Below are 24,571 nucleotides of genomic sequence, written 5' to 3' on the forward strand. Positions count from 1 at the left end.
TAAACAGGGTGACCACTCAGTCCAGGGAATCAGGAAAAGTCTGGTAATTTCTTCCAAATTTCAGAAAAATATGATGAAAAATGGTATTTTTTTTAATTGGTAATTTGATACGTAAATGGGTATTATGATGTAGGGATAAGGAATTCTCAATGACAAAGATGGTCCTTCAAGGTTGTGACATCATTTGGTGTTTTCTGAAGTGATAATGAATGCAGGCCCTGCAAACCTAAAACTAGTCAGACTACCTTGATGATATTGGTGGCATGCAAAATAATGAGAAATGATTCTCAAAAATACACCTACTCACATTCGAAAGAGTCGGAGAAAAATTAGGGTATGGAATTGAATATAGTCAAAGTCTGATGATGTTCAAATATGTAATGCTTCATAATTATTAATATTTACTGCCTGTAATTTTTGACAGGCTTTCCTCCTTACAGCATTCAAGGAAGTGTGTACTCTTCTTTATTAGTGATGCTCTTTGAACATACATGCCACTGTTATAGTTTAGCGAAGTAGAGGTGGGGCTAATAAAACACAAGACTAAATTTAAACTGTTTAACAACATCATATATATTATTTCGATTTGGGCAGTGATTAATTGTTTTACTCGAGGCATGAGGATTCATGAAAATTGAAAAAAGATGTGCCAAACACTAATTATATTGGTGTTTGATAATATCTCAATTGCAATATGTGCCACATATGCCACAAGTTAGTGCGCACACCCAGAAATAGCAGTTAAAGAAGGCCCAAATCTTGTTTAATAGTTTTTGTCAAAAAATTTATTAAACACTGGACTGGCCAGCATTTTACTCATATTCTTACTGTTCCTGGCTTAATTTAAATATGAGAACAGTGCAAAGAAGAATGAAAACCCATAGTTATTATTTCTTGGGGATGCCAACTCAATCTAACTTGGATTTTTTCCATTATTTTGCTAAAATATTTTTTTAATTTTTAATTCAGAAGAGTGTGAAGCTATGGATGCTAACTTGTGAAATTCATGTTCTAGTTCGAAGAGCAGCACAAAGAGCCAAGCGTGTCAAATATTCTTCATCTGATGAGTCAGACTCAGAAAGGGAACGAAATAGTTCAGGCTCAGAATTTAAATTGACAGCATCCGACTCTGATGAGACTGAAGAACATACTGAAGATAGTCAAGCAAGTGATGACTTCAATCCGTTTTATGATGATAGTGACTCTGATGCAGGTAAGCTACTAATTTTCATCATAATTATTCTTTTTGTGAGTTGATTCATATTATGTATTGCTTTGCAACATCAGTGAATCAGTATTCTCACATGCAGATAAAATTGAGCACTTTCAGATTAGCGCTCTTCTATCAAAAATATATCAATTATGCTTTCATTATTTTGATTAGGGAAATCATTAATTAAGTGTCCAGATGTATTTTGTGCATAGCACAGCAAATTAAATTTGAAGATTTAGAATGTCTGCATCAGAAGTTCAGTTTATTTTTAATAACCTGGCCAATGGCGGCATGAGTGAGGAGAATTTGAAGGTCTATATATGCCAGGTGTTATGCGGAGCGATGTCATTTTGCCTCAGATGAAGTCCAAGTTTAGAATGTTGCCAAGGGAAGGTTTTTCTGTTGTGCTTGATGGTTCCGTACAGCTAATCCATTCACTCTCCCATCATATTCTGTGCTAGTTCTCTTGCCTTGACTGAGCATTCAGAGTGAGACTGGAAAAAGGGGTTTGGGTTATTTCCTCAAGGCTGGATTGTTTCCTCAAAATGTGAAACTTCATTTTACATTGATTTCCATAAATTTTTTATTTTCAACTTATGTATTTAAAAATAAATGTTATTATGCTCAAAGTATATTTTGCAGATTTTATGGTCACTAGATGAATGGAGCAAAAGTGTTACCCTTTACATAATTTGAAACATTATTCAAAAACTGCATGAACTAAGTTGAATTTTGTAGGCTTATAATCTGATGAAAATAAGCTCACCTATTCAAGTGGAAGAGAGAAACAGCCCTTCACCACCACCCTCTTTTCTCGTTCTTGATCCTCTCAATTACTGTTCAAGCATATCTCCTTCTGAGTATTACCTCCTCTACTTTCCAATATTCACAAGACTTGTGCACTTGTGCCCGCCTATGCACTAGACTTTGGTCTGGCAGGTTATCTTAAACAGATTGTCACTGCATGACCTATAGATATTGCACCGCTCTTTATAGTGTTAAATATAGACAATATATTTAATGCCATTTCAATGATTGAAAATTAACTCTGGTTTATTTAGCTTTAAAATTACAATTGGGAGTTTAGTAAATCACCAATACTTCAGTTTTTGAAGTGATTTGTTTGGTATTTAGTGAGGTGACAACTCAAGATCACAGTGAATGGTGTCTTATTCCTTGTCTAGTGTTGTTATTCGTGCTACTAATTCTTTGGTCCATCAAATCCAGCATTTGTGTGATTTTTGGAGCCTATCTGAATCATATTATAATGAGAAGACTAGAAAAATGAATCCACATGGATAAAGTATTAGATTTTAAACCAGAAGTTGTAGGCAATCTGACAAAAGGTTATGAAATATTGATATAAAATAAGGTCATATCATGTAAAATAACTTGAATATTCAACATTTTAAAGTAAAATGTTAATTGTACCAAACATTATATCAATGTAATCTGTGAAATAATCTTGCATTTATTTCTCCTGATTTTGTGTTTCAAAATTAGTGGAACAAATTAAGAGTACTGTATTTTCTGCATAGAGGAGGAATTTACAACTAGATATTTAAGAAATCCACCTGTTTTGTAAAATGAAAATCAGAATTAAGTTTTTCCACATAAAAATAAATTTTTCACCCCTTAAGTTTCTTTGAAGATCATTGTCATCAGGTGATTGTTACAAACACAACCAGGGTTTATATGGTGCCCCTATAAGTAAAGAGGTAGTTTTTAATTGACTGGCGACAGAGAGTGGGGGTTTAGGAACGACTGCTTCTACATATATGGAAGGTTGCATCAATGATGATCGACTGTTGTCCAGGGCCTTGCATGTCTATGGATATTAGACCTGTGTGGCATATGGATAATGTGGATAAGAGTGTAGCTAATAAATTAGAATGTGGTGATTTTGCCCTGCTATATTTTTACATAAGCCAAAATTATGATTTTGAGGAGATGTGGAGAATCTTGTATCTGGGAGTGCTAATATATGGCATTAGTTGAGTTCTATTGAGAGAAAATTTCTTAAGTTCTGTATATCATTGTATCCGTCTTTTTTCTTATCTGATATTGCAGGAAAGTTGAATTTTTTTAAATATAAATGAAATAAGAATACATTGTGATAGCAGAGGTAAAATTATGTGCTTAAATGGTTAATAATGTTAAATGTAACATCCTGGCAAGTGAGATATCTCATTTTTTCTGATGGTTGTGTTAATAGTGTGAGCATAGCTATAGTAGTGGCATGCTTTTTTATTCCATTTTGGTCATTTTGTTGCAATTATTAATTGCAATTCAGAGGTCCTCCATAACAAAGTATGTCAGTAGCGTGAGTTTTTATTGTATTTTAATTTTAATGTTTTCTGTTAGTGTACATGTTGACACTTTGGCTCTTAAATTGCCAAATCTTGACAATTTTGTTTAGATCCTTGGGTCGGACGTAAAAAGAAAGGAGGAAAAAAGAAGGAACGGAAAACAGGAAAACGGCAGTCAACGCAAGACAAAATCAGCACGCTGTTGGCAAGGAAAGGTAAAATGAGTAAAGGGAAGCGAAATGGTGATGGAGGCAGTTTTGCTGGGTTGCCAGGAGTGATTGGCAATGACACAAGCTGTGGTCCTCCTCCAAGAGATGCTATTGAGCGTGCTTGTCGTATGAAGGAAGAACTGCTTTCCAAAGTGGAGGATTTGGGTGACCGCTTGCCTCCCAATACACTGGATCAGCTCATTGATGAACTGGGAGGACCAGAGAATGTGGCTGAAATGACCGGAAGAAAGGGTCGTGTGGTTCAGACTGAAGATGGGCAGATCCAGTATGAGTCGCGGTCTGAAGTTGATGTTCCCCTTGAGACTCTCAACCTCACAGGTAATTCTCCATGCTCAGGTTACATCTCTGTTTTAATTTACCCATGGTAGTTTTAGATGATAGTAAGAATATATTGATTTGTCCAGTAGACACAGTGTACAGAATTGAGAATACATGACAGCTGTATATGACACGGCAATGGGATATAAATCACATTATTCCCAAATAAAAGTAAAAATACAGTTATGACAAGAAACCAATGGACACTTAATTTTTACATAAATATTCATTTACATTATAATAACATTCATCAGCCAGGTATGCGAATAGACTCTTCAGGAGCAGTGGAATTCTTGTCTCATTTTTTGAATGATTAGGCAGATTGTTAAACAATTGTGTGCCCATTGATGTTGGTCCTTTAAATACCATAGACAGGTTTGATGTTTTCACATGTATACTTTACATCTTCTGGTATTGTGACAGTGACAACTATTATGGCAATGTGCATGACGGGGTTGATTACATACTAGATTCACTATTTTTTTCTAAACCAAAAATATTTTATTCATGTTGGTAAACCATGTCACTGGGTGTCTACTGACTTTGAAAATTTGAGTACTTGAAACGTGGGGATTGTGTAGGGATTACTAATTTTGATTAAATATGTTCTTGTTTTACCTGGAAAAATTCTCATTTTATGCAGTTTTGACATTACTAAGGGTATGACATTGTAGTCCTGTACCACAATAATTGCCACTGTCCAGGAAATTCAAACTCCAAATAATTTATGGTTATTATGAACTTTAATGTGAATTTAATTTGATGAATTAATATTTCAACCTAGGAAGGGAAAAATGGGTGGAATGGGGAATTAATATGTTAACTCTTAGAGGAAGAGGCTAATTAATTAACATTCCAATGTGTCAGAATACTTTTATACCTCTAGTTCATGCTGTTGATATGTTTTCACTTTGTAAATATGGAAGTTAAGGTATATGTCCTTGATACATTTTTATTTTAAAATGATGACGTTTGATGAATTTCACTATAGTAGTTAACAGTCTCAAAATCATTTCGAAGACATGGACATTTAGTGAGATCTGGAGTGCCAGGGTGCAGAATCGTGCTCACCTTATCTCTCTGCGTTAATTTCCAGGCGCACTAACTCGCTCCTGTCTATTTTAATATGCTATATGATATTCTAATGTTTTCTCAAATGGTATTTTATAATACATTCATCAAATAATACGTGTCATATTAGATAAAGCTTTCCTTGATTTTTAAATGTTTAACTTGGCTCATGTTTAATACTTAATTTTGTCATTAACTATGACAATAATCATAAAATCAACAATTTTAGCATAGTTCTTGGGACATTGGTCTAGATGCAACAAGTTCTGGTACAGAGCTGAAGGTTCAGAGTTCAAATGCCAGTGATGCCAAAGAATATATGTTAATAAATATAATTTCCTAATCTTTATGGAATAGGAAGAAACTATAAAACTGCTTCCTCCTGCAAGACAAATTCATCTTACTGTTCGTTATCTTTGATCAATGGATTTGTCAAACTTTCATCATATTGTAGTTTATCTTAAAGCATCTGGTTTTAGAATTCCACTAATTCACGTGCTCGCTAAACTTATTAATAAGTAAATAATAGTCTGGCCATTAGTGTGGTGATCCTTGCTATGCTTATCTTTAAGCTTTCGTCTTTCCCTTTCACACCCATTCCCTCTAGATCTTCACCAATTGCTGTACAATATAGTGGTTAAATAAACTGTTATGGTGATATATTTTTTTCTCAAAAAATATAAACAGAGAATTTCACATCCCTTTTGACAACACACTCCATACATATACGTTTGTTTACAAATCTTGAGATTCATACATAGGTATAGGCATCACTGATACCGGTATAAATAGTTTTCTCTTAATATGAATGTACGAAATAATTTTATTTTGCATAAAATTTCAGAGAAGCAAAGGTTCATGGATGGTGAGAAGGATGTAGCTATCATTTCTGAAGCTGCCAGCAGTGGAATCTCCTTACAAAGTGACAGGAGAGCCAGAAATCAACGTCGTCGTGTACACATAACCCTTGAGCTTCCTTGGAGTGCTGACAGGGCAATTCAGCAGTTTGGTAATTATATGGAAGATGCATGACCTCAATACATAAATAGTTTTATGTGAATTATTAGCCATGTTTAAATTTCATTCCTACTTGATTCTCCATTCTCCTCTTAGATGAGAGTACATATTTTGAAACTTCTGAAGTTTGACCCCCAAGTATCTGGTTCATTGAGGTAATAAAGTTTTCTTTGAATTAAGAATTAAACCTTGCTGTGCATAATTATATTCCTAACTTAGAGATGTTGTGAAACCATCCTTGAGGGCTCTTAATACAATGAGAAAAAATAAAAAGTCCAGTTATATGGTATTATGGTTTTGTATTCACTAAGTGTAGAGAAAGATTATTGTCGACAAAACTCAAAACAAATGAAATGAAAAACATGAACAATAATAATGCTGTACCGCACATATATAAACCATGTAATAAACTCTTTTTTTTCCAAAAAACATGATTAAAAAGTCATGTCAGATAAAGTCCTCTACTTTCTTCACTGTGGTGGCATCATCCATTAGTGATGGTCTTCCACTTCTTGGGTCGTCATTGAGGGACATGTGGTCGGTTTTAAAATACCTTTTCCATCTCACAACTGTGTCATATGATGGGCTCTCATTTTCATAGACACCCATCATTTTACTGTGGATTTACTGGGCACTGTAGCCTTTCACATGAAGGAATTTAATCACATTGTGAGCCTCTAATCTTCTCCATACTGCGAGTTACTTCAGTCTCTGACTTCCTGAAACATAACAAATCTACATTAATAGCTTTAATTTACAACATCTTGGATATAAGAATCAATCAATATGCAGAATAAATTTTATCCAGTTATCTTAGCTATTTCTTAGGAATAGTTACTTAGAAAACAATAGTGCCACAACGTGAAATTTCAGACTCCTGGAGTTAACATGGGGATCAAGATGGTGCGGTGGCTATCATACTGGCTTCCCACCCCGTAGGCCTGGGTTCAAATCCCAGCAGTGTTGAATATTTTTCAGAGGTATCTCGATCTCTACTCGAGGTGCTTTGTAGAGGGCACTTTGAGTGAGTACCCCGTCGGTCGGATGGGACGTTAAGCTTTTGGATCCCTTGGTGCCTTTCGAGCAGGCTAATGCCGACGCCAGGTTTCTCTCCACCCTTCACCCTTTCCTATACATCCCCTATGGTGCAAATGATGTTAGCTGTCAGTCACCTCCCCTAAATACTACTACTAGGAGTTAACGTTCAGTACTCAATGTTATTTTTACCCAAGATGGTCACTACTACCAACTTTGACTCAATTATATTTACTTGTATATAAAATTTAGTATTTAATGGAAGAATGTAGTCAGGGTTGTTATCAAGGTCATCTCATGTGACATGAATATCATGTTGCTCTGTGATATTAAAAGAAGTATGAGTGAGATATCAAACAAATTTGGTTATATTTTATCACAACTAATCATGACAAAATAGTTTGTACTCTTCTCACTGAGACTGCCATCTGTTTGGCTTTTCTGAAATGTAAGAACTAAAATGAACTACAACTTACAATTTGGTGGGGTGTCATGTTTTCACGCAAAATGTTAAACCTTTTTTCTTGTGCCTGCCATATTGAAATGAGAGCATGTCTTGTAAGCCATTAAATACAGTAGTAAGGTAATTTAAGTTGCTTTCTTTGCTAAATAGAAATAAAGTGTAATTATAAATAAAGAAATGGAACCAATTAATATGTGACACACTGCATAATATTAAATCATGGACCAAAATGACATTAACACTGGAACCTTGATTCTCTTCCTACATTATTACTTTTTTAAATTGAAGTTTTCTGCTGTTTTCACTGTTACATTTCCCATTATTGAGATTAGTGGTGACTATAAAAAATACTGCAATTCATTCCTCTTACTGGGCGCATCGTCAGGAAAAATGAAAAAAAAATCATAGACCATTTACCTGCAGTTAATTAAGAGTGCCTGCCTCTATTTAAAAAAAATCACAATCCATATTATTATTATTATAAATACACATGTGCTAATAGACATTGTCAGGTGGCACACAAGTCCCAAATAATTGCAAAGTATAATACATAAAACCAGACAAACACAGATCTCTTTAACAAAACAAGTGAATCCTCATCCCATTTACAACCAATCAGCAAGAAAAAAAAAAGATACATAAAAAAAATTAAGCTATAACATACGAGGGTCATCCGGAAAGTAGTACCCGTTCGTGAATTAAAGACACAAAAGTAAATATTAACAAACATAAAAAATTTTATTTGAAAGAGGATACTTTAAACTACTTCTCAACATAATTTCCAAGCAAATTAAGGCATTTGTCATAACGTGTGACAAGTTTCTGTATTCCTGCTGCATAGTCCTTCGCCGCCAGCTCATTGAGATACGCGAGGGACCCATCTTGCACAAATTTTTGCATAATGCAGATGGTGTTTAACAATTTCATGAACAATTGTTCGAGAAACATTGGGAAAATGCTCACAGATGTCATCAATTGTGACGCGCCGATCGTTCCTCACGAATTCGTCAACTGAGCTCACCAGTTGGTCTGTAATGACAGACGGTCTCTCCGAACGCTCATCGTCGTGTGTGTTCCCCCTCCCCATGTTGAAGTTGCGACACCACCGCCGAACAGACGACTCGTCCATTACATTGTCTCCATACACCTCCTTTAATTGGCGATGAATATCACATGGGCGAACGTTTCTTGCATTGAGGAATTTAATCACTGCCCTCACTTCACAACTGGCGGCGTTCTCAATTTTTTTAAACATTGTAAACAATCACAGAAACAACACAGGCAATGCTAGCGTCACGCAACTTGGCTCAGAGAAGGCAGACAAGCCACTGAAGCTATCTGACCTCGTCCAGCGGCTACTCGCGTCGTCAGCACTTCATGCGGCACGAACGGGTACTACTTTCCGGATGACCCTCGTATAATACCATACACCACACATAAATCAAATTTTTACATATATACCTTACATCTATTCTTAAAAGTATACACTCTGTTAGGAAAGGGCTCGAATATTTTTGCAGGTAAGGTGTTCCACTCAACAATTGTTCTATTTAGAAAAGAAAATTTTTTTTTATTTGTCCTCTGTGCCCGGCATTTTATCTTAAATTTGTGATCATTTCTGCCTATAAAATTTGGGTTCCCCGCCTCTTTCCTAAGATCTGCCCAAGCTTTCTCCCCCTTCAAAATTCGGAACATTCCACAAAGTCTGCTTACTTTTCTTCTAGATTCTAGAGGTTCCCAGCCCAGCGTTTCTAGCATGTCAGACACACTCTCCATCCTCCTATGCTTCCCCAGTACATATCGGGCAGCCTTTCTTTGCACCTTTTCCAGTTATTTAATATGACCTTCTTCATGAGGGTCCCATACAAGAGAAGCGTACTCTAAAATTGGTCTTACTAGGGTCTGATAAGCCTTCTCCTTGATTGCTCTAACGCTCCCTTTGAGGTTTCTCATTACCCAATGAAGAGTTTTGAAAGCTTTCTTATAGATGTACTCCACATTTAGCCCCCACCCTAAGTCCTTAGTTAAATATACACCTAAGTATTTGACAGTATCACTTCTAGGAATGACATTTTCTGAGAATTTATATTCCCTATGGTTTCCATTTACCTTATTGCTAAAAGTGATGGATTTGCATTTGTTAACATTAATATCCATCCCATTTTTTGTCACCCAATCAGCCATTTTATTAATGTCCCTCTGAAGTTTGTCACGGTCTCTGTCATTTTCGACTTTCCTGTAGATAATACAGTCGTCTGCAAAAAGTCTTAACTGAGAATTAATATTTATTGGGAGATCATTTATACGAGGGTCATCCGGAAAGTAGTACCCGTTCGTGCCGCATGAAGTGCTGACGACGCGAGTAGCCGCTGGACGAGGTCAGATAGCTTCAGTGGCTTGTCTGCCTTCTCTGAGCCAAGTTGCGTGACGCTAGCATTGCCTGTGTTGTTTCTGTGATTGTTTACAATGTTTAAAAAAATTGAGAACGCCGCCAGTTGTGAAGTGAGGGCAGTGATTAAATTCCTCAATGCAAGAAACGTTCGCCCATGTGATATTCATCGCCAATTAAAGGAGGTGTATGGAGACAATGTAATGGACGAGTCGTCTGTTCGGCGGTGGTGTCGCAACTTCAACATGGGGAGGGGGAACACACACGACGATGAGCGTTCGGGGAGACCGTCTGTCATTACAGACCAACTGGTGAGCTCAGTTGACGAATTCGTGAGGAACGATCGGCGCGTCACAATTGATGACATCTGTGAGCATTTTCCCAATGTTTCTCGAACAATTGTTCATGAAATTGTTAAACACCATTTGCATTATGCAAAAATTTGTGCAAGATGGGTCCCTCGCGTATCTCAATGAGCTGGCGGCGAAGGACTATGCAGCAGGAATACAGAAACTTGTCACACGTTATGACAAATGCCTTAATTTGCTTGGAGATTATGTTGAGAAGTAGTTTAAAGTATCCTCTTTCAAATAAAATTTTTTATGTTTGTTAATATTTACTTTTGTGTCTTTATTTCACGAACGGGTACTACTTTCCGGATGACCCTCGTATATATTAAAAACAATAGCGGGCCAAGTACGCTTCCTTGTGGGACTCCCGATGTTACCCTTGCTTTTTCAGAATACACTTCTCCTAATTTGACCCTTTGTGTTCGACCTTCCATGAAATTTCTGACCCAAGAGATTACTCTTCCATCTGTGTGTAGTGGCAATTGGCCCATCTTAAGCATTAAGCGATCGTGGTCAACTTTGTCAAAGGCTTTTGACAGGTCGACTATTATAGCATCCACCTCTATTCCCGCATCCATAGAGTCGAACATTTCTTGGCAGAACCCTAATAGCTGAGTTTCACAAGAGTGCCCTTTTCTAAAACCGTATTGGCGACTATACAACCAATTGTCACTCTCCCACAGGTCCCAGAGATAATCAGCCATTATCTTTTCTAATATCTTGCATACAACTGATGTCAAGCTTACCGGTCTATAATTATCAACTAGTGCCTTATCTCCTCCTTTGAAAATTGGCGTAACATATGCCTCCTTCCAAGCATTTGGCAGGGCATTATTGTTTAACGTAACATTGAATAAATGATTTATATAATTTGAAACTACACTACCGCCCAATTTAAGCAAGTCAATTGAGATACCATCTGGCTCTTTTGATTTATTTGCCCTCATTTTCATAATTTTTTTATAAATTTCTGCGCTCGTCGTTTTAATAATTTTGGTATTTAATATTTTTTCGCCTCCTTGTTGACTCAGAGATGAATATACAGGATCCTTTTTATTTACCATAACCTTAAATACACTTGCATACCAATTATTAAACGTATTAGCCTTTTCCTTATCATCAACGATTAGTGTCCCATCCTCTTTTTTTAAAGCTGTTATGTTTTCCCTGTTGTCTTTCCTCCTCCGGAGGTACTTGTAAAATTTATTTCCATTATCTATCCCGATTATTTTCTGTAGAAAACTATATATAAGGTTCCTTGTGGTTTTAGTTAAATCTATGTCAGACAAAGTAGAAAAAACTGATAGAAGATGAAAGAGCATGTGAGGGCAATGGATAGAAGGCCATGGAAGTCATCAGATATTGCCCATCATTTCAAGGCTAGGATACAAAATTATATTAGAAAGGACAAGGATTTCAGTCAGAAATGATTGCTATTATATGCATTGAAAATGCATATCAAGTGGAGTTTTAATCAATGAACCAATGGTTTTGGGTACCTTGGCCTATGCAAAAAGAGTGCAAGTGTGTAATTATTTTCTCCTCGTGATGCTCCTAGTTGGAGGAATAAAATCTCAAGTACTTTCTTTCATTACTGTCAGCTATCACATCTCTTCATCACAGAGTCATCTTTTGTCCTTGTTTCCCAGGAATAACAATCAAGTCTCCTGAATTCTGTCACTCATTACACTGTGATCTCACACATGCTTTCACTCCCCTAAATTGATCTAGAGTCGTGATATGACTAGGATTATAAAGGAATGAAAGTGTACTCTATGGCACTACATTCAAAGTATAACACTATATGCCAAGTGAAATTAAAGTATGCAGTACATTGATGGCAGTCAGGAAAAAAAGGAGAGAGATTTACATTAAGTTTGACCTGGTTATGACTATATTGTGTGCAGTGTTAATTCCAAAAGTTTTTGTACACCACAGATGAAGTTAAGCATTGGAAAAAGGAAATATCACTTAGTAATGAATTAAAATAATATAAATCGTATACAAAATAAATAGTCAAAATACATGCTTAGAAAAACATTTAACTTTTTATGCCTAACATAGATCTTCTTTTCAGACTGCTGATAAAAAACACAGACAATAGAAACCACATAATTAATATGGAGTTGGTCTTATATTACTATATGAGGCACAAACTATTGTGAAATTGGCCATTAAGTGGTTAATGGGTAACTGTGAACTATGTTGCTTGAAATCTAATGAATTTAATTGTTTTCACTTCTTTAGGGCGAACCCACAGAAGTAATCAAGTAAATGCTCCAGAATACATCTTTTTAATATCCGACTTGGCTGGTGAAAGGAGGTTTGCATCCATTGTAGCTAAGAGACTGGAAAGTTTGGTAAGTACTGATTAGAATTCTTTCTCACGGGTGCAAATAAATCCAATATTAACCTTTTGCTCACAAATGCTTGATGTTCTTGGAGTGCTTGACCAAACAAGAGGAAGTTTTTTAACTGTGTAGCTTTGAAAATTAAATGAACTCAGGTAAACAAGTAATGCTTCTTTTTTGATGAGCCATATGCACCCACATGTAAATTGCCCCTCTTTGCCGCCACTTTGTGTTCCATTAACTATCCAACAGAAATTTTATAATGCCTTTTATTTTCTTCAGGTATTTTCAGTAACACTATATCAGAATTAAATGGTGAAATGAAGACCCAGCCATTATATTACCCTTTAAGTAATGCTGAGTTCACTTGTCTTAATTTCTACATTATAAATCTGGTGATTAAAAAAACAAGGAAAGAAAGACTCGTACTTTTCCACTTTAGTAATGGATATTAAATACTTCCACGAAGTGAAGCCTGAAACAATAGAATATAAAAAAACAAGGGTCGTAGAAAATGAATTTCTACATAAATTATGACTTCAGCAATACAAGAAACAAAATGTTATAGACTATTAAGTTGCTATCAATTGTATTGTAATATCTTCCTGCCCAATGCCAAACAATATTTCGATGGATCAAATGTATGGGTATCAGTAGCTACTCAATGGTATTATATGCTATTGAAATTGCTAGTTAATTGTATTTTGCCCTCATTAAAAATGATTACCATAGACATTGAATACATATACTGTGGCATCAGATAAAATAAAAGATTTTGAGACTCAAGAAAGGACAAAAACTAAAATCCTCTTAATTTAAGATGAAGAGGTGGGACAGAATGGAGGCAGGAGGGAAGTATGCAGGATTGAAGAAGGGCTTATTGTCATATGTCAAGCTGTATATTGCAAAGAGAGGCAAATAAATTTATTGTTGTTCATTTGGTGTCTATGGAAAAACAACCTTAAGTGGTAGAATATCAATATAGATAAAATTAGTGAATAATGCTTGCTTTTTCTTCTCTTTAGGGTGCCCTTACCCATGGTGATAGGCGTGCAACGGAGACAAGAGATTTATCTCGCTTCAATATTGACAACAAATATGGTCGTGCTGCTCTTGAAGCGACAATGAAGACAATAATGGGCTATGAACCACCCCTAGTTCCTCCTCCTTCAGACTACAAAGGAGATTTTTTCAAGGGTGAGTTTTATCTCAGTATTAATGTAAATATCTTAAATCTTGGAATTAATGTAAATTCTGAGGAAATGGCTTCAGTCTCAAAAGAAATTGTAAAAAGAATGAAGTTAGCATAACTGCATAATTAATTAAGAATGCCATGTATAAAATAATTTCTAGTACAAAAACAATATTCAAAAAGGTCCCAAGATACTGGTTTAAGATCTTGTATTATTTTTTCTATAAAGTTGTAGGTAATGAGAATTTTAAGTTGTGAATTAAAAGCTTGTAATGTTAGGTTAGTGCTCTCAAAGTTAACATGGAATAGTTAGATGCAACACTCTTCTTAAGATTGTTTTAGTGTTAATTTTTTTATGATTTGAGGGGATTATATGTTTAGTTATGGAGCTTTGAAATTTACTGTAAAAGTACCTTTTATTCTTTAGATGTTGCTGGAGCATTGGTTGGTGTTGGTATCATTTGCAATACAGAGAGTATGCCAGGTGTTTTAATGCTTGACAAGGATTACAACAACATGAGCAAATTCTTAAACAGGTAAGATCTTTGCAAGTTTTATTTTAATTCTACATATATCTATTTATCTATCATCATTTCTATCATAATATTAGTAATTATTGATTTCTGCAAAAATGTCATGAAATTATATAAAAAATGATAGAATGAAATTGTAATAAAATATTAATTTTATACACTTCCAGAAGTAAAATTGAAAAGTGAAAGCATTTAGTCTTTAACTTAATCAATTTGATTTTCTGCTGACTCAATGTGACTTTTATCTATATTTAGAGTCCTGGCTTCACTGTCTTGCTCTTAAATTGAAGCATAGGAATTATCATGCTTCCTAATTCAGTCCACCCCCTATCCAATATTTTTTTTCCTTTGGTAAATCTAATAAAATGAATTTCTTCTTCTAGAATCCTTGGTATGCCAGTGGATTTACAAAATAGACTTTTTAAATATTTTACTGATACCTTAAATGCAATTGTGACGCAAGCTAAGAAGACTGGACGCTACGACATGGGAATTTTAGGTAAATTTTTTTTTAGTTAATGCTATTTTCATCTTATTCCTATCGTAGTTAAATGAGGGGCACAGTATTACTGCCTTTTATTGGTTGTGTTAAACTAATTTGACTGCAGTCTGTCAATATAAAATATTTATAATATACTGTACAGCATCTGGATCTTTATTAGATTATGCAAATGTCATTTAACATACCTAATATTTCAGATTTGGGAACAGCTGGGGAGAATGTGCGGAGGGTAAAGTTATATACTTATCTTCGAAAGCATTCTACAGGAAGTGCAGTTACAGAGTTGCACATAGTGCAAGTGGAGCGAGGAATGTCATGGCAAGAAGCAGTTGAGCGAGCATTGCAGCTCACCAGCGATGAAGAGGGGTTCTATCTTTCTCACCAGGTGATTATCAATATGACAAATGTGGATGTATTTCGATTCTCTTTGTTCATTCCCAATATCTCCTTCTCTATCTTAAGTAGCTGACTGTATTGTTTTTCTGTTATTACAAAAGGTGGATATCCTAGAAATACTTGTGTGCTATTATTTGCTTTTTTCCTTTAAAAAATAAACAAATTAAATTATAGTGAAATATGTATAAAATATCTTATTCTGCCATTTTTTATTATATTTTTTCCCAAATTTTGCAAAAGGTACATTTTAAGTCAATTTTGCATAATAATTTCTTGGCATCATAGAAAATTCATTGTTGTTGCCATTAATATGGTAATCAGTAGTTGATGTTTTGAATGATTATCATAATCATTTGCCTATAGCCCACCTAATTAGGTTTTGGTATGGTTTTGCTTATCTATTTATCACTTGAGCTTATAAACAAAGACTAAAATCTTATCCTGGTTCTGTCACTGTAATTTTAAAGCAGGTACTTCGCATTAATGTATATTGTAAAATGCCCCATGTCAGTGATTCTTTAAGATGATAACTTAATGTGTGCATATTTTTAAGTAATACCTATGGTGTAAGTTTGCTCTGAGTAACCTCTTTTTCATTCAATTGTAAAGCATAGTTTCATTACCTGAAAGTAAATATGTGCCAATTTCATTTCAGATACGAAATGGGAAGCAAACTGCTATTTTGGCTATTGCTGAATCAAGTACTGGTACACCAGTAAAAGGAAAGAAGGAAAGTAAAAAGGATCGCATGTTTACAGTTTATCGTCCAAATACAGGACTGCAGGTAATTTTTGTAGTCTGTAACTTTTAAATGGTTGCTATGTTACTGATCGTAACATTTATTCCTAGTGAATTCATTATCTTACCTAAAACATGAATTCAGTGTGTAATGCATCAAGTGAGCTACTAAAATTTTTTCTTCATGCTAAAGAAAATGTGTGTAATATATTTTACAGTTGAGGCAGGAATCTCTAGGGGACCTGGAAAAGAAATACAAAAAAGTAGGGTCCGAAGATGAAGCCAAAGCACCATGGACCGAGCAGTATGATGCATCCACAAATACTTGTTCTCATGCATATTGGCGTGGAAATTGCAGAAATGTTGGGCTGGGTCTGGACTGTGAAGTGGGGCTTCGTCGTCGCACATACAATGTACTTTCGGGGTCTGTATTAAGTGTTTGGTCCCGTGTTGAAGGTGTTCTTGCTGCACGGTCTGGTCATAATTCAAAGATGCAGGTTGTGCGGCTGAGAACTGAAGATGCTGTGAAGATAGTTGGTAAGTTTTTTTATCTTTCAAATCAATGCTCGTGGTTGGCATAGTTTTCGTAAGGCTTTCACAGAGTTTCTGGCCAGTCTTCTCACCAAATGTGTTATTATTTTAGGCACCCTAATTCCAAATAGCTGCGTGGAAAGTCTCCGAGAAACATTATCCGCAGATGCAGAGAAGACTGAGGAACAAGTCTTCTGAGGTGTAGTATTGTAAATGAAGAAGAATGTTGGAGGACCAATGTTAGAATGTATGTGCTCATTTTTTTCTTGTTATTGCACTCACTTTTAATTATCATTGCGAATTTGAGGCTATGTAAATAAACTATTTAATATTTGTCAGTAGACTGCAATACAACGTATAAAAAATTAATTTTCCTCATAAAATCCCATACCTTTTTCTATGTTCTCACTTGTAATCTTTGTTCCTGTTTGTTCTATTTAAGAATATTAAGTTCAGTTATTGAAGTGAACATTTAATCCAACCTCAGTTCATTTGTTGCTGTTTGGTTGTACTAAATGAATTCGTTGTAAAGGTCCAGGTATCAAAGTTCGCCATGAGTGATGATATTCTTTTGAATTTCAGGTTGAATGGACCAATCATTTAAGTATGCATGTGTGTGGGCTAAAGGTGTTTTAAAGTTAGGATGTGCCATCGGCTGGTCCGTTTCCTGGTACATCCCATGTGGCCCTCCCATTCATTCTTAGCCTCCTCAGTGTCAGTTTTGGGTGAACTATCTGGTCTTGTGCTGCGTTTAACTGCATCAATTCAACGTCAACTGAAGAATGCATTGGCAAAAGTCATTGTAAGCATTGTTTCTTGCTCTGATTATGAGGTGCTGCTTTAATAGGGTCTGAAGAAATGACTAGAAGGGTAGCTTAATTGAAGTTTGTACCAGAGGATAGTTCCTCTACTTACAGTATTTTTTCCTCTGTGAATACGGTGCAAGGGTATTGGTTACTTGCACACCCTTAGTTAAAATGTATTGAGTTAGTTATTGTGCAGGGGCATTTAAATTATATATCATCACCCTCGAGCCTTTAGATTTGTCAAACATAGGATCATTTTTTTATATAATTTAGATTTGTTAAGCACGTCTTGTTTGTTGTGAAATCAGTTTTCTTTTGTTTCATTCTGTGAAGCTTCTTGCCAACTGTTTTAACATAGTTCTTTTTAATTGCAGATTGATTAACTTTATTGGAGTCACAGTTTTGTGTCCCCACAAGATTCTTTTACTCTCTTCTTTTCCCTTGTTATTGTTTCTTTCTCAAAAGTTAATCATACAAAAAAACACACACCAATAAGGACTGGTTATTGATAAAATATTTGGTGTGTAGTATTTTAGTTTTTTTTTTTAATTGATTAATTTTATACTTGTCTTTCAAAGCCTGTGTAGAATTACAAAAATTTGAATAGAGGTGAAATGTCAACCGTGTTGTTTTTCATTGAACTCGTACAAACAAAAATTGAGCAATTGGAAAAGAAGAAATTTCTAAACTGTGGAAATTGGTGTGAAGTGTGAATGTTTCAGTGAAAATGTGCGTGTATGTTTACATTTTTTGGACTAAATCATTGAAATTTTTTATTTATTGCGAGTCCTAAAAGGACTGCAGCCTTTCTCCATCAAGGTGTTAGAACAAAAGCGTGATTTGTGTTCTTTTACATTGTGAGAGAGGTTGCCCATTTCTAGCAGACATGAAATGTATTCAGTGAAATATTTAAAATGAGATCTCTCTTTTTAATACCAATAGAATTGAGTGCATTTAAGTGTTGAAATTGTTTGTTGCTATTGTGTGGGCAGTGCTTTACAAGAGAGAAAACTATTTTGCTTCATACAACCATGTAATTGTTGAAGAAATAGGTATTCACTCTTTGAGCCCTGTCAATATCACATAAAACTATAAGAATTTCGGTACTGATGTATCATGTAACAAATTTTGATGACGAACTTCTACAACAGATTTAATAAGTATGTTATTTAATTTTCAAAGGGAGCTACAGTAACATGTAATTGATGTAGTAATCTTTATTTTGAAGCTATGCTTTGTGATTCCAGTTCATTCTAATTTAATGGAAACAGTTATTTTAGCCCAGTCTAGTTTGGCTTCTGTAACTGTCATTACCTATATACTTATATAACAGTTCAATTGCTAATTGTAGAATACAGCTTGTGTGGGATCATCATTCTCACCAGAAATATATTGTCTTTGTCAGTCGTAAAACAGGAAGCGGTATCAGCCTCTGTAGAAAAATATTAAGGCAGTAAAACAAAAAAACGTACAACATCATGTATTAGGTTTTTATATCTGTTCACCAAAAACTAATTCCTTGAAATGAGTTATCAACTTTTGTATGTAGATGTGGTGTGTGAGTGAGCACGAAATGGACCAAAAGTGTGTTTCAAATCTTGGTGGTGTACCTTACAGCTTATTTCATTGTGTGTAAAAAAAATATTTTCCATCCTCAGTTCCAATTGAATAAGGAAATAGCCATTTGATGAGCATTTGGCAAAATTAAATCGTGAAAACTTTTTTAAGTTCAAATTCACTTATTACACAGATTATTTTTACTCCATGATTTTTGAAGTGTGATTTGACCAATCAAATTTTGTAATGCCTGCATGTAGAACATATCATTTGGAGTTGATTTCCATTTTATAATAAATGAACCATCTCTTGTTTGTGAACACGTAGAATAAAGGTTTCCATGCATGCTTGAAAACCGTTGTTCTTACATAAATGGTGGATTAAGAATATGTAATAAATGATCTTTGCCATCCATGGGCTTTTTTTATGCATTGAATTTTTATCGCTCAATCTTATCATAAATGAAATACTTTTTTTTAAGATGATTGTACATTGGAATTAAACGGAAGGAAAAATATGAAAGTGAAACCATGTATGTGTGAGGAAGGTATATTGTGCAACTTATGCAATCTATGATTCTAAGATGAATGTCACCGAAGGAATTTAAGGAAGCAATTGCCTTTCAAAAACATGACTTTTGAGTCAATTGATACCTTATTCAAAAATTTGATCCTTGTTCTTGCCATATTATTTGGTCATATGAAGGCCATCGTTGAGTAATACTATCAAAAAATCATTCTCAATACATTTTAAAGGCTTAATCCGTTACATATTGACCATAAAGTGACCCTCCTAAGTCAACAATTCAACCAAACCACCTACTACAGTTTTCAACCCAAAGTTTGATTTAATGGGTGAGGGCAGAACTCACCTAGAACTGAACCCAAGAGAGGGTGAAGTTCACACATCAGGGTAGGGGGGCCAGTTTCTTTCCCTGTGCTGCCCATGGCTTCTACGAAAGATCTGGCCCCCAAAAAATCACACAGCTTGGGTAAAGCTGAGGGTGCCTAGAAGAGTCCCCAAGCATTTAATCTCTGGTCCTTTACTAAACATCATAAATGGCATGCAGGCCAATGAGAGAGGTCTTATTGACTCAAAATGTCAACCTAAATACATATATCATTTGCTAGGTTTTTGCCAATACAAGGATGTTAGAAAAGAGAGACAGAAACATGGTTGTTGGAGCAAGAAGATAGGTAACTCAGGAGGGTTTTGAGATGGATGGAAATGAAAACGAAGAAGTATTAGGCATATTGGGGAGAAGAGATGATTGTTAAATCCAAAGGTGGCAAGAAAGATGGATGCAGAGCATTTTAATTAGGAATGGAATTTTGAAGACTGTGATAGAAGGCTGGGCAAACAGGGAAGAAGAAATATGATAGGTGTATTGGATACAATGGAGGTAGAGTGCATACAGAATAGAAGAAGGGTTATGTGGAATGTAAGGGTGTGCCTTACAAGAGAAAAGTAAGAAATGTAGTGATACGTTTGTCCACCCTCCTTGGTTCGCAACATAGGAGCATTTCACAAAGCTTAAGCTAATTTGACCTTTGAAGCAACTAATAAATCGTCATGAGATTCAAAGTTGGTGATTTCGATGGAGACCCAGCACAAACCTATTAATGTTACATTGTGCAATCCACAAATTTCTGATGATTGAAGGGAAAAATGTAAACATTGCTGTTCAAAATATTTGTCAATGATTATTAATGTGTAATTAATAATTTAGGGAAATTCATGAAAGAAATTACAAAACTTGGGTAATACACATATAATGTTTACTTATATAAATAATCAGGTCGTCTTTAGCAACCATAAACCTCAATATAACATTCATCGAGGCTGTTTTAACAGAAATATTAGATTGAGATCGATTAAATGCAAAATTTCAGAGAAAGTGTTTCTTACATGCTCTTGTATAAAGGGAAAAAAATGAAATTTCCATGGAATGTTGTTTTTGGAGAATGTGTGGGTAGAGTGCTGGGCTTACTGACCAGAGGTTAGGTTCCAATGCTATGCATCATTATTGATGATGCACAGCATCAAAACCATGGTCATGTGAAGTATTAAATCTTTATGTGGAAGTGCTAAGTTTCTTCTAGCCCCATCATGAAGGAATTCCACAAAGTTAAGCCTGAAACTGTTTTGTTTATCAAATTAGAGAGTTAATATCTAACAAGAGAATTCTACCGAAGGCTTAGGGTCTGTTGGGACATCTGAATAGAATGATTAATGCAGTGTCATTAACCAAAATGTTAATGTCAAATGAATCATGGGTCATCCTTAATGGTGCAAATGATGTCAGCTGTTGGACTCTCATAATAGGTACTTCTAACAAGGAGGTAATTTTTCACGTCAGATATTTTGGGTCCGGTGCACGTAAGTGGCATTTCAATTATTATTTGTCCTCACCAGGTGATCAGGATGCAATAACACAAGAGGTCAATCATACATGAAGTAAGGCATGTCACATATATGGAGTCCCAAATCACGTTAACTATTTGAAAAAACGTCACAATGTAAAAATAACATTGTACTTCACTGCAGTAAAAATTTACTCCTGAGGTTCAAGTATTCTTTCACGCAATAAAACATCTTTTTTGCAAAATTCCCTAAGTTTAACTTAAAGCTACCAACACTCCGTGATTGTGGTAATTTATTAAATAATTTTGTCTATTTCCTTTGCTCCATCTTTTAAAGCTTTAGTTCTTACACATTTGTAATGTAAGTCGTTAGTACCTCTTGCATTATGGTCATGCACATCACTGTTTAGAGTGAAGCAGTTCATGTTTAATTTGACATAGGTACTTAAGCTTAGTACATATATGCATGGTATGGGAAGTAAGGTTAGGTCCTTGTAAATTGGCCGGGATGGGGAATCAAATGTATTCCCAGAGACAACCTTTACTTCGCTTTTTACAAATTAAACATTCTTTGAAAAGGAGGAATGTCTCCCAAAGGGAATACTATGGAGAATATATGCATAGAATTCACCATAATATCTAAAAGCCCTTTTTTAGTGGTTGTGTGTCTAATTTGTTAAAGAGCATATCATGTGGAGTTCGATCTCTTACAAAGAGATGTGATTTGTTCTTTCTAAGAGATTTTTGAGCTTGATTGGAAACCTAAAAACATAATTGCTTGCTTGATACTTGCTTTAAGGATTTACCATGTGCATTAAACTTTTGTCAATCTTTTTGTGGGGAAAGTGTATCATTTTACTTTTTTGACTGTTGAGTTTAAGTAGACTATAGCTGCACCATCTATTTATGTGATTTGATACCATTCTTGCCTGTAGAACTAGTTAGGACTGTGTAATTGGTAAGGCACTTTTTCACTATCTTTGGATGGATCCCTGGTCTAGTTCTTGATTTATGATTACTGTGTAACAAAGCATCATATTTCAATAAATTCAGAATAAACTGCTTTTGATCAAATATAATCTTAGCTCCAGTCAAATAAAATGTCATTTCCAAGCAATTGAAGCATTCTCGCTAGTTTCTGCTTTAATCTACATAAACATACCAGAACAACGGAAGAGGTACTCTGAAAATAAAGTTTTAGACGAGAACTCGTGAAACCTAAACTCCCGCCTCTCAGCTCAGATGCTGAACTCTAATCGGGGCGCTCAGATTGGCAGCCCAGCGCTCTACTTGAACTACCACGTCTCCATATGACAAATAGGTATCACTATTTCCAAGATAAAATTTATAAGGTAACGTTACGATTTGTTTACATTTTTTGTACTTGTTCCTTCAAAATGAAATATTTTGTGATTTTCACTTGGTTGTAGTTTATTCAATATCGTTTCAAAGGTTTTAGAAATTAAAGTTTCTGAGAGTGTAGCTTTAAAACACCCGCATGGGTCCTGTAATTTACCATTAATAAGTGGCACCATCTCTTAATATGTAAAAGACAAGATTTTGCTAGCCCACTCTAATTAAGACCTTTTTCCAGGGTATGTCGACTCCCGTGTTGTCTTTTGGAAACTCGATTGTAGATGGCACTACTTTACAATGAAACTTGGTAGTTACTACCTTTATTGATAGCTTGCGCTTTCGTCGCATTTTTTTGTTTAGTCTCGTTTATTATTCAAATTTTAAATTGCTTAATATTACACAAACAAAGCTCAGATTAGGATGTCATTAAGGTGATGTTCGCTAGTAATTAAAAGGTCTGCAATAGTGGTGACATATTTATTGAATGAAATTGCTGTAACAAGCTCATTAAAAACAGTACAAATTAATAACGTCACAATTAACAATTCTTTTCAACGGATATTTTAAATTTTACACAAGGAATACCATTGTTTCTGGTACAAAGTACTTAAATCCTCCGAAGATGCCAAAATTTTTAGGTACTGGCTCTGCAACAAAGGACAAAGGTATATCAGAGTTGTGGTATTGCAGTTTCAATTAATGGTATGATAAGAAATGGGCATGATAATGTGTGATAAATTTACAGCTAACGTATTGTCTTTCCTGTCATTATTTTAATAATGTACGTAATTTGGGAAGTATCAAGTAAAATCTTCATAAGATAGGACAAGTCAGCAAAAATCAGGTATGTAATAGGAAAAAAGATTGATTTATGAAAGCTTGCAATGAATATATCACCGCATAGTTATATCATAAAACAAAAGATAATTTAAATGAAAGATTAAAAATTTAGCACCAGCTGTAAGATGATTATTAAAATATTCAAGAACTGTCGATTCTATCTCTACCAGAAAAGTAGAAAAATTGGTGCCAAAAAGGCCATTTGTGAGGGCCAATCTCATAATTAAAGTTGAACCATTAGTAGTGTAAACAGGTTGCAGTAGAAATTGATTTCAGTTTCTAAACCTTCTTAAAGTCTTACGTGAGAGGAAAAAATGAACAACACTAAGGAAGTTGAGCAAATTAACCGCTAGTATATTTATACTAGTGTCATGTCAGTTTATCTCCGCAGAAATTCACGTTTCCATTCGCAAGCACCGGATTGAATCGAATTGACGTATGCAACGTTTTATAAATAAAATTATGACCCACTTTACAGCCTTTATAATTACAATGGTATCTAAGTTTGAATGTCAGATATTCAAACGAAGAAATACTTGGTTAACGTCATGACGGCAACCGGCAGAATCGTTCTAATAGGTAAAAACGTCTAAAACGTATTAAATATACATACTTCCTTTTTCATATCAATATATATATATATATCTAAACGAGGCAACATGTGGCTCTAAGCGCATTGCAATTGAAGTGTATAGTTAACAAAATCATTTCGGAACAAATTTCAAGTATCGCCAAATTATCATTAATCGACATGTGCACTGAACTGAATGATTGTTCATTGTGACATAACTTTTGATCGTTATAAGAGGTAATAGTGATTCACTATTCAATGAATGGCAATAAGTTCACTACGCATGAATCTCATTGCGTAAATACCTCACAACTCTCCTCGGAAAGTTATCATGTTTCCCTCTAGATTCACAGCCGAAATTGCAATACCTTCTAAGTGCCATGACTGAGTTCTGGAATTTTAACCTAGAAATGGGCAAAGAAATGTTAACTTCCTTCGAA

General features: G+C 34.9%; 1 protein-coding gene across 3 annotated transcripts in view; it reads left to right on the forward strand.

The window, feature by feature from the left end:
* The window catches only part of sno (strawberry notch), a 46,447-nt gene extending 27,034 nt beyond the window's left edge, over window positions 1–19,413 (forward strand). For 2 of the 3 annotated variants that reach the window (XM_071591578.1, XM_071591579.1), the window contains exons 14-25: window positions 1,016–1,213; window positions 3,633–4,070; window positions 5,986–6,150; window positions 12,643–12,755; window positions 13,772–13,943; window positions 14,366–14,474; window positions 14,855–14,970; window positions 15,171–15,358; window positions 16,025–16,153; window positions 16,326–16,644; window positions 16,751–16,885; window positions 17,221–19,413. In XM_071591578.1, the coding sequence (XP_071447679.1) occupies window positions 1,016–1,213; window positions 3,633–4,070; window positions 5,986–6,150; window positions 12,643–12,755; window positions 13,772–13,943; window positions 14,366–14,474; window positions 14,855–14,970; window positions 15,171–15,358; window positions 16,025–16,153; window positions 16,326–16,644; window positions 16,751–16,836 (2,033 nt within the window). In that variant the 3' untranslated portion in view covers window positions 16,837–16,885; window positions 17,221–19,413. The remainder of the gene's footprint in view (window positions 1–1,015; window positions 1,214–3,632; window positions 4,071–5,985; window positions 6,151–12,642; window positions 12,756–13,771; window positions 13,944–14,365; window positions 14,475–14,854; window positions 14,971–15,170; window positions 15,359–16,024; window positions 16,154–16,325; window positions 16,645–16,750; window positions 16,886–17,220) is intronic. The other variant, XM_071591581.1, reaches the window with a different exon arrangement.
* Window positions 19,414–24,571: the final 5,158 nt, after the last annotated feature.

This window comes from Hetaerina americana, unplaced genomic scaffold (genome assembly GCF_022747635.1).
Source record: "Hetaerina americana unplaced genomic scaffold, ioHetAmer1.1.p SCAF_5, whole genome shotgun sequence".
NCBI lineage: Eukaryota > Metazoa > Arthropoda > Insecta > Odonata > Calopterygidae > Hetaerina > Hetaerina americana.